This window comes from Mobula birostris, chromosome 11 (genome assembly GCF_030028105.1).
Source record: "Mobula birostris isolate sMobBir1 chromosome 11, sMobBir1.hap1, whole genome shotgun sequence".
NCBI classification, from domain to species: domain Eukaryota; kingdom Metazoa; phylum Chordata; class Chondrichthyes; order Myliobatiformes; family Myliobatidae; genus Mobula; species Mobula birostris.
In genome coordinates, this window is record NC_092380.1 from 88,690,091 (window position 1) to 88,705,088 (window position 14,998).

Sequence of the window (14,998 nt, forward strand, 5' to 3'; positions counted from 1 at the left end):
GAACATTGAAAAACTGACTAACTTGTAAGTACTTTGAGGTAGAACAAAAAAAAACAAAATACAGAATATAATGTTACATTTAAGGAGGAAGTGAAATACAGTAAACATGATGAGGTATATTGAGAGCTCGAATTCATCTTTATCATATAGGAGGTCTATCCAAAGTTCTCATAATAGTAGGATAGAAACTGTCCTTGAGCATGGTGGTACATGCTTTCAGGATTTTGTCTACTGCCCGATGGAAGGGAGAAGAGAAAATCACAGGGATGGGAGTGTGTTTTATAATGGTGGCTGCTTTCTCAAAGTAGCAGATAGTGAAGACAGAGTCAAAGGATGGAGGTTGGCTTCTGTGACAGACTTGCCTGTTACCACAAATCTGCAATTTCTTGTGATCTTGAGCAGCGGAGTTGCCATATCAAACTGTGATGTATTCACATAAGTTGCCCTCAATGGTGCATCTGCAAAGAGGAGAAAAAAATTGAGTCATCCAGCACATTCCAAATTTCCCTGGCCTCTTGAGGACTGGTGAGATTTCATGGCTATTATGCCCATGTGGCTGCACTGAGACAAGTTAGTGATATTTACACCATGGAATTTGAGTCTCTCAACTACCTTCATCTCAGCACCATTGAAACAGATGAGCATGTCCACAGCTTATGAATTGTTTACACAATTATGAATTGTTTATCCTTGTGAAGCAGCAATGTTATAGTTACATCTTGTGCAATTTACTTGAGCTCCAGTCTTATATTTACTTGCATCAGAAATATTGAATTTTATTTGGCATCTTGAATAATGTGAACTATTATAGTAAATCTACAGTCATTAGTGAATAAAAGTTATAAAACTGCCTTTTATAGTTCTCCAAATGGAATTGTACAGTGGATTCTGGTTAATTGGGACACACCAGGGCCAGTACATTTTAGCCCAATTAAGTGGCTGCTCCAATTAACCAAGGTTTCATGGAAATAGTTAAAAAGGTATAAAAAAAAAAGTCAAACTCAGTAACAAATTACGTTTTTAAATTACATACAGAAAAAATTAGGACCCTACCAGTACTACTACAGTACTATAAAATTGTATTAGTTCATAATACTTATCAAGAAGGAATTCCATAAGTATAGGAGCAGAAGTAGGCCATTCAGTCCATCCATTCAGTCCATCAAGTCTGCTCTGCCATTCAATCATGGGCTGATCCAATTCTTCTAGTCATCCCCACTCCCCTGCCTTCTCCCCATACCCTTTGATGCCCTGGCTAATCAAAAACCTATCTATCTCTGCCTTAAATGCACCCAATGGCTTGGCCTGTACAGCCGCTCATGGCAACAAATTCCACAGATTTACCACCCTCTGACTAAAGTAATTTTTCCGCATCTCTGTTCTAAATGAAAGACCTTCAATCCTGAAGTCGTTCCCTCTTGTCCTGGACTCCCCTACCATGGGAAATAACCTTGCCATATCTAATCTGTTCAGGTCTTTTAACATCCAGAATGTTTCTATGAGATTCCCCCCCCCCACCCCCAATTCTCCTGAGCTCCAGGGAGCACAGCCCAAGAGCTACCAGATGCGCCTCATACGGTAACCCTTTCATTCCTGGAATCATTCTCGTGAATCTTCTCTGAACCCTCTCCACTGTCAGTATATCCTTTCTAAAATAAAGAGCCTGAAACTGCACATAATGCTCAAAGTGTGGTCTTACGAGTGCCTTATAGAGGCTCAACATCACATCCCTGGTCTTATGTTCTATATCTCTAGAAATGAATGCCAACATTGCATTTGCCTTCTTCACCAATGACTCAACCTGGAGGTTACCCTTTAGGGTATCCTGCACAAGGGCTCCCAACTCCGTTTGCATCTCTGCATTTTGAATTTTCTCCCCGTCTAAATAATAGTCTGCCTGTTTGCTTCTTCCGTTCAAGTGCATGACCATACACTTTCCAACATTGTATTTCATTTGCCACTTCTTTGCCCATTCCCCTAAATTATCTAAGTCTCTCTGCAGGCTCTCTGTTTCCTCAACACTACCTGCTCCTCCACCTATCTTCGTATCATCAGCAAATTTAGCCACAAACCCTTTAATCCCATAGTTCAAATCATTGACGTGTGTTGTAAAATTCATTCTTGTCGCATTCTTTTGTCAGTAAATTAACAAAATAATGGACTGCCTTCATACAACGGTCAAAGAATACTGAGGCTGTCTACAAGAAGGGTCAGAGCCGTCTCTATTTCCTGAGGAGACTGAGGTCCTTTAACATCTGCCGGACGATGCTGAGGATGTCCTACAAGTCTGTGGTGGCCAGTGCGATCATGTTTGCTGTTGTGTGCTGGGGCAGCAGGCTGAGGGTAGCAGACACCAACAGAATCAACAAACTCATTCATAAGGCCAATGATGTTGTGGGGATGGAACTGGACTCTCTCACGGTGGTGTCTGAAAAGAGAATGCTGTCTAAGTTGCATGCCATCTTGGACAATGTCTCCCATCCACTACATATTGTACTGGGTGGGCACAGGAGCACATTCAGCCAGAGACTCATTCCACTGAGATGTAGCACAGAGCATCATAGGAAGTCATTCCTGCCTGTGGCCATCAAACTTTACAATTCCTCCCTTGGAGGGTCAGACACCCTGTGCCAATAGGCCTGTCCTGGACTTATTTCATAATTTACTGGCATAATTTACATATTGCTATTTAACTATTTATGGTTCTATTACTATTTATTATTTATGGTGCAACTGTAACGAAAACCAATTTCCCCCTGGGATCAATAAAGTATGACTATGACTGCAATGCTGTTGATGACTGTATCCTCCAAATCTTCATTTTCATTGTAACATTCAAGGTGATTGTTGCTACCTTCAAATTCTTCATAGTTCCTAACTTGAAGAAGGAAAATTGTTTTGTTTTCACTCCCAGTCTTTTCTCTCATCCTCAAGCCTGAATGCTTGAAACTACATTGAACAAAACTGTTCTGAATTGTCTTACTGCTTTTATTATTATCACTATCAGTGACAAAAATCACTGTGTTTGAACAGAAAAACATGCAGCTGGCACTATTTTAAAACTGCTTGAAGCACAGTGTAGTGTCTTAACAGCCAAGCAAGTGCAGACATCTGACACCAGTTAGAAACTGTTCAGTAACATTTTCCTGACCCAATTAATTGGCATAGGATCCCAAATAAAAGTGAATCCTGGCTATTTTCTCAATTTAGTTTTTTTTTCTTTAAAGGTTGTCCCAAATAAGTGGCCTCCCTGATTAACCAATGGCCCAGTTAACTGGAATCCACTGTATTAGATGAAGCTTGTTCATTCTTTGGTGCTGCAACATTGCTTTGAACCCCAAAATGTGTATTAAACTTGAAGTTAAAGAAACTAAAAACTTTAAAAGAAAATCAATGCAATCAGTGTCAACAAATAGTCTTAACAAAAATATCCCTGATTACATTGTTTAAGGTTTATTGGACATTGTAATTTGTGATTAATATTTTAGTTATATGCTGCTCTTACTTTCCAAGTATCCTGCTTGGGAAGTTGCTGTCTTCGGTGAGGAAGATGTGGCCACCATCTTGTTCGTGATATTATCATTGTTTATTTTGCTATTTGAAAAACACAATCATCAAGTGGATTCCTCCTTATGTTTTTCACATTTTAAAATTGTATCTTCCAACTAACTTTCATGTGAAGTGCCATGTCTATTTTTAACTTGCAACTCATTACATCTCTCATTCTAACTTAAAGATAAAGATTAGCTTTATTTATCACATGTATATTGAAACATTGAAATGTGTTGTTTGCACCAAAGAAGATGGGTTCAGCTTGCAAGTGTCGCATGCTTCCAGTGCCAATATAGCATGTCCACAACTTACAAATCCTCATTTGTACATCTTTGGAATTTTGGAGGAAACACTTGTGGTCATAGGGAGAACATATACACTCTTAGAAGCAGCAGCAGGATTTGAACCCTGACCTTGTAGCTGGCACTGTAAAAGCATTAGGATAACTGCTCTGCCACCATGCTGCCAATAAAATCCTTAGTTCCCTGAACCACTGTTCAGTTAGTATAAGTATAGAAGTCAGAGCCTTGATTTGAAAATATTTAACTAGTACCTCTACATGTGGCTTTCAGATTTATTTACCTATATTTGATTTTCTGCAAAGCTGTGAGTATATTTAAAAATAAACTGTAGCATTTGTACACTTCAATTATAACATCAAGGAGACAAGAGATTGCTGATGCTTGAATCTTTTATCTTTTTCAATCTTTTTATTAATTTCAAAATATAGAAACAAAACATAGCAATAATACAGATAATATGAGATGTATTGTTACATTTAAAAAAAGAGTAATTGCAAAACCAAATAGTGGAAATTACCAAAACTCCCATACATGTAGAACTGATCACGGATAATATAAAGCAAAAAAAAAGGAAAAAGACAAAAAAAAAGAAGAAAAAAAAACCCATCCCAAAAGAAAAAAAAAACAACTAAATGCTTGAATCTAAAACAACACATATTACTGGAAGAACGCTGGGTCAGCCAACACCTATGGAAGAAATGGTAGCACCTATGACTGTCAATTTCCCTTCATAGATGCTGCCTGACCCATGAATTCCTCTAGTCTTTAAAGCACCAACTTGTGTTGTTTTTGGGGTTAGAGGAGAAAAATAAGTACAAGCAGTATGATCCCTGAGAGAGGTGAACTTTCAAATCTAAAAATGATTTGGTAAAAAGTGATTAAATGGCCCTTCTCAATTATAGAAGTTTATTAAAAGTGCATGGCCCTCTTTCCAGATGCCTGAAGCAATGGAAGTTAAAGCAGTGATCTCTCAATCAATAAATATTTAAAGCTCATGATTTGTTACAGAAATTGATTTTAGTTTCTATTTAATATTTAGTCAATTTATTTTTCCTTTCACTACTTTGTTCTTTATTGTCTTAATTTAATGTAATCACATGAAATAGGAGCAGGACTAGGCCAACTGGCTCATTGAGCCTGCTTCACCATTTAAAATTATGGGTGATCTGGCCATGGACTCAGCTCCACTTACCTTCCTTTCCCCATAATCCTTAAATCCCACACTATGCCAAATTCTAACTGCCTTTAATATATTTAATGAGGTAGCCTCCATTGCTTCCCTGGCTAGAAAGTTCCACAAATCCCATTATGTTCTGTGAAAAGCAGTTCCTCCTCATCTCTTCTAAATCTACTGACCCCAGATCTTGAGGCTATGTCCCCTAGTTCTTGTCTCACCTACCAGTGGAAACAGCTTTCCTGCCTCTTTCTTATTTATCCCTTCCATAATTTCATGTTTCTGTAGCAAGTCATTCTTCTGAATGCTAGCAAGCATAGTTGCAGGCAACTCAGACTCTCAACATATGCTAACCCCCTTATCTATAGAATCAATCTGGTGAGCCTCCTCTGCACTACCTATAAAGCCAGTGTATTTTTTCTTTTCTCAAGAAAGAAAATGACACCGTATTCCACATGCAGTCTCTCCAGTAACTTGTACATTTGCAGCACAACCTCCCTGTTCTTAAATTTAATCCCTTTAGCACTGACAGTCAAATTCCATTTGCCTTCTTGATAACTTGTTGCACCAGCAAACCATCTTCTTGTGATTCATGCACAAGACCTTCCAAGTCCTTCTGCACAGGAGCATGCTACAATATTTCACTATTTAAATAACAACCTGATATTCTATTTCCCCTTCCAAAGTAGATGACCTCACATTCACCAACATTGATCTGCCAGGCATTTGCTCATTCACTTAACCTACCTATATATCTCTGCAGAATCCACATGCTGTGCACAATTTGCTTTCCATTCAATTCAGTGTCATCAGCAAAGTTAGGTATGCTGCACTCAGTACCCTGTTCCAAATTGTCCCAAATGTATATCATAAACAGTTTTGTGCACAGCACCGACCCTTTATTATCAAAATGGCTTTACAGTCTTGTTACCTAGAAAATGGCATTCTGTGGCTGTATACCCACCTGAAAAAAGCATGTCTTATAAATTGAGAATTTTTTTTTATAAGTGATTTCACTTCTCATAGGAGTGGACAAACAGTTAAGCATCTGGACTCAAACAAATGAGTGTTTAGATTGCATTCTATTTTGGTGATTTGGTGGTTAAGTTACTGTTCAGCTCCCTATTGAAATTCCAGTACTGTAGTTAAGCAACTTATAATCAATTAAATCAACTCTTATGGTATCAGTAATGTTGATGAAAGTACCAGATTGTTGTCATCAAAATCGTTCGTGTTATATACACCACTTGTTCTGCCATATAAGATGGGTATTGTATTACATTGTGTCTATCCTAAAATTGTCGATGCATAGCTTTGCTTTATATAAAAAAAACTAGACTCTCTGCTGTAAAAATGGCATTCAAACAGTGAAAAGTTGGCTTCATTCTATAAAGTTACGAGGGGTGATTGATAAGTTTGTGGCTAAAGGTAGCAACAGTCAATTTTTAAAAATCTAGCTCATTTATTTTTCCTATATTTACACACTTAATTCCAGCGGTCGTGGAGCATACGGATCCCTTCTTTGTAGAAGTTGGCATCTTGGACCTCCAGAAGCAGTCCACAGCAGGGGTGATTGATAAGTTTGTGGCCTAAGGTAGAAGGAGATGAGTTATTAACTTCAAACTTTCGCATTTTCACTCAAAGAGTTGAACCGCACGTGCATGTAATGAGAGCTGTATAACTCATCTCCTTCTACCTTAGCCCATGAACGTATCAATCACCCATGCTGTGGACCACCTGGAGGTGCAAGATGCACTCGCTACATGCACGTGCAGTTCAACTCTTTGAGTGATAATGCAGAAAGTTTGAAGTTAATAACTCATCTCCTTCTACCTTCGGCCACGAACTTATCACCCCTGCTGTGGACCACTTCAACAAAGAAGGGATCTGTATGCTCCACGACCACTGAGCTAAGTGTGTACATGTAGGAGTGGACTATGTTGAAAAATAAATGTGCTAGGTTTTCTAAAATTGAATCCTACCTTGGGCCACGAATTTATCAATCACCCCTTGTATGATTCATCCGTGCAATAATCATTTAGAAGCGTATATATTTTCGTTATCGGTTTGAATAGCAGTGCTTTCCATTTTTCATTTGCTTTGATCTCAAGTAAGTCCACACATGTAAATTTCTTAGACTGAGTTGCGATTCAGCATTACAGACTTGAGATGTTGTGAGATAGCTTGGTGAAAATAATTGCACTTTGTCCCAGGACATATGTTATCTTCCATTTGATACATACTGAAACCCATTTTGCATCAGCATAAAAGTTACAGCATAACAGCAACCTTCCAAGCCAAGCAAAATAATAAGACCACAAGACATAGGAGCAGATTTAAGCCATTCAGCCAACTGAGTCTGCTCATGGCTAATTTATTTTCCCATTCTTCTGCCTTCTCCCTGTAAACTTTGACATCTTTACTGATAAGAACCTATCAACCTCCGCTTTAGATGTATCTAATAACTTGGCTTCCACAGTCATCTGTGACAGTGAATTCCACAGATTCACTAGCCCCTGGCTAAAGAAATTCCTCCTTGTCTCTGTTCTAAAGGGATGTCTTTCTATTCTGAGCCCCTGCCCTCTGGTCCTAGACTCTCCCACTATTTGAAACACTCTTTCCACGTCTACTCTATGTAGGCCAGGGGTTCCCAACCTCTGATCCATGGACCCCTTGCTTGATGTTATTGATCCATGGCATAAAAAAGTTGGGAACCTGTGATCTAGGCCTTTTAATGTTCAGTATTTTCAATGAGATCCTCCCTCATTCTTCTAAGCTCAGCAAGTATATGCCTAGAGCCATCAAATATTCCTCATGCTTTAACTATTTCATTCTCTAGACAGTTCTCATAAAACTCCTGTGGAGCCTCTCCAATGCCAGCATAAGGAGTCCAAATCTGCACACAGTACTGTAAAGGTGGTCTGAGCAATGCCTTATAAAGCCTCAGCATTCCATTTTTGCTTTTATATTCTAATCTATTTGGAATGAATACTAACATTTCCTTTGCCTTTCTTACCATCGTGGAGCATCTCTTATCCAAAATGCTTGGGGCCAGAACTGTTTTGTATTTGGGATTTTTTCAAATTTTGGAATATTTATATCTATGATATATTTTGAGAGTAAAATCCATTTACATTACATATACAACTTATATACTCTGAAGGTAGTTTTGTATAATATTTTAATAATTTTGTGCATGAAACAGAAATATGTACATTGAACAATCAGAAAGGTAGGCTTGCACTTCCTCAGGTGGACGTTCAGTGGCTGTTTGACATCACCATCATTCTCGACCCTGAATTTATGTGCTGCCAGTAAGCGCTCAAAACAATTCTGAATTTGAGGGTTTTTAGATTTTGGAATTTCAGATAAGGAGTGCTCAACCTAACCAAATCATCCTGCAAGTTTGTACTAGGGCTCTGAAGTCCGTTTGTGCCTCCGATTTCTGAATTTGCTGAAATTAAGAAAATAGTCTACTTTATTCTGTCTACCAAACTGCATGACCATACACTTCCCTGCACTGTATTCCATCTGCCATTTATTTGCCCATTTTCCTAATCTAAGTCCTTTCACAGACTCCCTGCTTCCTCAAATGTTACTGCTGTCCCCTTATCTTCTTAAATATTAAGCAAACTTGGCCACAAAGCCATCGTTCTATCATCCCGGTCATCAATGTATAACATGGAAAGTTGTGTACGTAACATTGACTCTACTGGAACAACACAAGTCACCTACAGCCAACCAGAAAAAGTCCCCTTTATTCCCACTCTTTGCCTTCCGCCAGTCATCCAGTCTTCTGCCCATGATAGTATCTTTCTTGTAACACCATGGGCTCTCATCTTGTTTAGCAACCTAATGTAAGCAACATCCACTAACTTTCCTTTGTCTATTCTGCCCGTTATTTCCTCAAATAATTACAACAGATTTGTTAGGCAACGTTTCTCTTTGAGAAACTCATACTGACGTTGGTCAATTTTATCAAATGCCTCCAAGTACATTCTTAATAATGGACTCTACCATCTTGCCAACCACTGAAGTCAGGCTAACTGACCTATAATTTATTATCTTTTGCCTCCCACCTTAAAGAATGAAGTGACATTTGCAATTTTACAGTTCTCCGGGACCATTCCAAAATCTGTTGATTCTTGAACAATCGCTACAAGTGGCCCCACAATCTCTACAGCTACCTCTTTCATAACCCTTAGGTGTAGTTTATCTTGTCTGGGTGACTTATTTACCTTCAGACCTTTCAGCTTCCCAAACACTTTGTCCTTGGTAATAACAACTGCATTCTCTTCTGCCCCCTGAAATTCAGAAATTTCATCGTAAAGACTGGTGCAAAACAGTTTGTCTGCCATTCCTTTTCGATGTGCATATGAAATGTATCATGAAGAGTAATTCTATAACTTTAAGTTAAGCTTAACTGCTTTAGTTCATAATATCCTCATTTATTTTGATGTAATTATCCTACTTTGTTTCACTGATTACTTGTGATATTATATTTTAAAGGTCGAAGGGCATCATCCTGAATGTGTCCTCTGCTAGCGCCTTGTTTCCAGTACCTTTACTGACGCTCTACTCTGCGACCAAAGTAAGACTTATTTCTCCCTTCCATTTGAAATGATATATCTTATAAAAATGGTTTGCAGATTTATTTGTATTTCAACTCATTTTGTATGCTTTAATTTTCACAGCAGAATGGTAAAAATTATGACTATGATGTGAACATATCCTAATGTTTGGCCTGTCAGAATCAGATGTATTATCATTGTCTTGTATGGTGTGGAATGTCCTGTTTTGCAGTAGCAATACAGTATAAAGACAAAAAAAACTATAAATTGCAAAATAAGTAATATAAGAAACCAGACTGAGGTCATGTTCATAGGTTTGTTGTCCATCTAGAAATCTGTTGGCAGAGTGGAAGAAACTTCCTGAAACTTTGAGTATAGGTTTTCTGGCTTCTGTATTACTTTTCTGATGCTAGTAATGTGAAGAGGATGAATCTGGTAGTAGAGGTCCTTAATGATGAATGCCACCTTCTTGAAGCGCCACCTCTTAAACATGGCCTTGATGATGGAGTGGGTTGTACCCACAATGGAGCTGGCAGAGCCTATAAAGCTCTACAGCTTCTTGCCATCTTGTGTATTTAAATCCCCATACAAAATTGTGATACATTCAGTCAGAACATTCTCCACCATACATCTGCAGGAATTTGTAAAAGTCTTTGACATTTCAGATCTCCTCAAGCTCTTAATAAAGGGAATAAAGGGATCCTATTCTGGTTGGCTGCCGGTTACCAGTGGTGTTCCACAGGGATCAGTGTTGGGGCCGCTTCTTTTTACATTGTACATCAACGATTTGGATTATGGAATAGATGGCTTTGTGGCTAAGTTTGCTGACGATACGAAGATAAGTGGAGGGGCCGGTAGTGCTGAGGAAACGGAGAATCTGCAGAGGGACTTGGATAGATTGGAAGAATGGGCAGAGAAGTGGCAAATGAAGTACAATGTTGGAAAGTGTATGGTTATGCACTTTGGCAGAAAAAATAAAGGGGCAGACTATTATTTAAATGGGGAAAGAATTCAAAGTTCTGAGATGCAACGGGACTTGGGAGTCCTCGTACAGGATTCCTTTAAAGTTAACCAGGTTGAGTCGGTAGTGAAGAAGGCGAATGCAATGTTGGCATTCATTTCTAGAGGAATAGAGTATAGGAGTAGGGATGTGATGTTGAGGCTCTATAAGGCGCTGGTGAGACCTCACTTGGAGTACTGTGGACAGTTTTGGTCTCCTTATTTAAGAAAGGATGTGCTGACGTTGGAGAGGGTACAGAGAAGATTCACTAGAATGATTCCGGGAATGAGAGGGTTAACATATGAGGAATGTTTGTCCACTCTTGGACTGTATTCCTTGGAGTTTAGAAGAATGAGGGGAGACCTCATAGAAACATTTCGAACGTTAAAAGGCATGGACAGAGTGGATGTGGCAAAGTTGCTTCCCATGATGGGGGAGTCTAGTACGAGAGGGCATGACTTCAGGATTGAAGGGCGCCCTTTCAGAACAGAAACGCGAAAAAAAATTTTTAGTCAGAGGGCGGTGAATCTATGGAATTTGTTGCCTCGGGCAGCAGTGGAGGCCAAGTCATTGGGTGTATTTAAGGCAGAGATTGATAGGTATCTGAGTAGCCAGGGCATTAAAGGTTATGGTGAGAAGGCGGGGCAGTGGGACTAAATAGGATAAAAATGGATCAGCTCATGATAAAATGGCGGAGCAGACTTGATGGGCCAAATGGCCTACTTCTGCTCCTTTGTCTTATGGTCTTATGGTCTTATGGTCTTAATGCAGTAGATCTACTGGCATGCTGCCTTTGTGATTACATCAATATGTTGGTCCCGAGATGGATCCTATGAGATGCTGACGCCCAGGAACTAGAAGCTACTGAAACCTTTCGATTGCTGACTTCTCAGTGTGGACTGGTGTGCAATCTCCCAACTTTCTGTTCTTGAAGTCCACATTCACTTTATCAGACTTGCTAATGAAGTGCAAAATGGCAAATTTATAGATGACTTCTGAGCTGTATATAGCTATGCAGTCATGAGTCGTGGATGTGGTTCTTACTGACTTGTTAGACCAAAATCAAAATGTCAGACTTACTTTTATAAGTGAATTTCAGAAGCAAGAAAAGAAGGAAACAGCAATAGTAGAGGATTTTTTTTTATATATAAAGCAATGCATCAAATTGTTGTTTGTTGCATTAAGTGTAAATGTAATTTTGAAGGTACTCCTTGGCTTCAGACTTGAGGTAATAGTTAATGCACAGTACATGTAGTACAGCTGGGTCATGCTGTGCTTAAATCAGAACGCTGAAGGTTGACAAATTTTGAGGTGATTAGTAGTACAAGCAAATTGCTGTGGATGATTGAATTTTTCAGCAGATTTCATCTTATGCTTTCTAAGCTATATAGCAAAGTCTTGGAATACAAGATGACAAAAATCAAACTGCATGATGAAAACAAAATGTTAAAAGGACTTTTTGTGATCTTCAAATTGCTTTACATCCATGAAAGAATTATTGTTGTAATTGTTAAGAATCATAACACCCAATATACACAATAAATTCCTGCAAGCAACAATCTGAAAATAATCAGGCCATTCATTTTTGGGTCTTGATCGGAGGGTGTTAGTGCCCTATCTTTTTCAAAGTTGTGTGTTCTGTTATAAAATATTGTTGTTAGTTTTTTTTTTGTTGACAGTAATTCAGTTGCTACTCAAAAGAAGCTGAAATCCAGGTTTTTAACTCTGTTAGTTGTCTATTTTCTTATACTGAATTTCTCACTTTATTTGAACAAAACTATTTGTTTCAAGATACACCACAATAACAGGCCCTTCCAGCCCAATGAGCCTGTGGCATCCAGTTACACCAATGTGACCAATTAACCTCCTAATCATATGTCTTCGGAATGTACAGACAGCAGTGAAATGAACTTGGATCACTGGCACTGTAAAGTGTTATGCCAGCCACTATGCTGCCCTTCTGCCAAACTATACCTGTTCAGACAAAACCCCAAGTTATGGAATTACTGTATATTGAATAGTCCCCATTTTATATATATTTAACACTTTTGCAGAAAGTTTGACACATCCTGTAAGCTTACTTTACCTATAATTGTAACGTGTAAAACACAATATTGTATAAATAAATGAATTTCTATGTTTAGGCTAGGAACATAAGAAATGGGGGCAGGAGTTAACCATCTGGCCTGTGGAGCCTGCTCTGTCATTCAATAAGATCATGACCTTTTCCCAATAACACTTAATTTCCCTTCTGTGTAAAAAATCTGTCTGTGTTTTAATGAGGTGGCCCCTACTACTTTTCTCAGCAGAGAATTCCATATTCACTACTCTCTGGGGAAAAGCAATTTCTGCTTATTTCTCCTGTTCCCTGAATCTTAAGCCAATGCCTCCTAATTCTAGTCTCACTTGTCAGTGGGAACAACTTTACTGCTTCTATCTTATCCATCCCTTTCATAATTTATGTTTCTGTAAGATCCCCTCATATTCTTCCAAATTCCATCGATTATTGTCCCAGACAACTTGATCTCTCCTGGTATGCGAACGCCCCTCCACTCCAGAATCAATCTGGTGAAACTCCTCTGCATCACACCTAAAGTCAGTATCTCTTCCCTCAAGTAAGGATACCAGAATTTCACACAGTATTCCAGCTGCAGCCTGACCAGTACTCTGTACAGTAGCAGCACATCCTTCCTGCCCTTAAGTTCAATGCCTCTACAAATGAAGGCCAACATTCCATTTGCCGCCTTGATAACCTGTTGCATCACAAACCAACCTTTTCACGCATCAGCACTCAAGTCCCTCTGCACAATGGCATGCTGCAGTCTTTCACTATTTAAATAATCTGACTTGTTTTTGTATTATTCTTTGCATATAATTCATATTTGTTTTTAAGTAATTCCAGTGCAGGCAGGTTTTGCATTAAATTCTATTTTGTTTGAATTCCTACGATTCTGTTTGAGCCATATTTTGTATGGCTGTCTTTTCACCATTTTGAATAGGAGGATTTAAACCATGGAAGGGATTGAGAGAAAGCTGTGAATTTATAATTTGAGGCAAGGCCCCAGAAGTTGGTGTGTAAAATCAAGAATGGGTGAATGAGACATTGCAGAATACATGATTCAGATTTCCAGGTGGTAGTATTTAGATCATTGAGCAATGATAGACTGTTTGTGGGGCATACTACAGCTGTTGACATTGGTGGTCTTAGCAACAGATTATGAAGTCAGAAGCTACAATTAGGGCACTGCATATACATAGAAACATAGAAAATAGGTGCAGGAGTAGGCCATTCAGCCCTTCGAACCTGCACCGTCATTTATTATGATCATGGCTGATCATCCAACTCAGAACCCTGCACCAGCCTTCCCTCCATAACCCCTGATCCCCGTAGCGACAAGGGCTATATCTAACTCCCTCTTAAATATAGCCAATGAACTGGCCTCAACTGTTTCCTGTGGCAGAGAATTCCACAGATTCACCACTCTCTGTGTGAAGAAGTTTTTCCTAATCTCGGTCCTAAAAGGCTTCCCCTTTATCCTCAAACTGTGACCCCTCGTTCTGACAAATGATTTAGTTCCATGTTGGTGGTTAGAAAGGAGTTAACATTCTTGTGAGGGAAAGATGAGCAGGTTTAGTGAAACGTGACCATGAACTTCATGAATCAAGGCCTTCTATTTTGCTTGTTACATGTATAACCATACAAATAATTAATTGGAGGAAGTTTTAGCACGTGCATGATTGAACAACAGGTAAGTTGTGGTCCAAGCTGTAGAAATACTGAAGTATAGCAATAAGGTATTTTCAGAGTGCATTTGGAATCTGTTAGTATTTTTTTCGATATTCCTTCCAAGGGACAGCACATGGATGGGGGGAAGAAAGCAAAACGTTAAATCCTTGTTACTTCTGAAGTGCAGGACTGAGGAATCTGTAAATGAGGTGTAGCTGGATTTTCAGAAGCCATGAATTTGTTAAAAAGTTTAGGATGTTGGGATTAGTTGGCCACCTATGTGTAGAGAATAGATTATTTGAAAATGAGGTGGAATTAACTAATTTATTGTTGTGTATCAAGCTTTACCATTGCAGTGCCAAATGGATCAGTACTGGATCTAATTAGGAGACTTGCTAGTAGGTTGGATAAAAGACTGGCAAGTAATGTGTCAAGCAACATTACTTTAAGTTAAAGAATTGTGTGGAGGACAATCTATAAAGAGTATTAAAATGATTCCATGGGCAGTATGGTATAGGAAAATGTAGAGTTAATTTTGGTAGATGTTATTAAAGAATAGAAAACTTTAAATGGTGCAAAAAGCATCTCCCAGGAATCATGACATCCTTTTGCAGACAAAGTTAGCTACTACTTTGGCATGCTTTGCTGTAAGGCATTTGGAATGTGAGAGTA

The 14,998-nt window shown here is 38.7% G+C and overlaps 1 protein-coding gene across 1 annotated transcript in view; it reads left to right on the top strand.

Moving 5' to 3' along the window:
* The window catches only part of LOC140205243 (very-long-chain 3-oxoacyl-CoA reductase-A-like), a 162,319-nt gene that overhangs the window by 126,048 nt on the left and 21,273 nt on the right, over positions 1-14,998 (top strand). Inside the window, exon 8 of the mRNA XM_072272682.1 lies at positions 9,538-9,619. Within this exon, the coding sequence (XP_072128783.1) occupies positions 9,538-9,619 (82 nt within the window). The remainder of the gene's footprint in view (positions 1-9,537; positions 9,620-14,998) is intronic.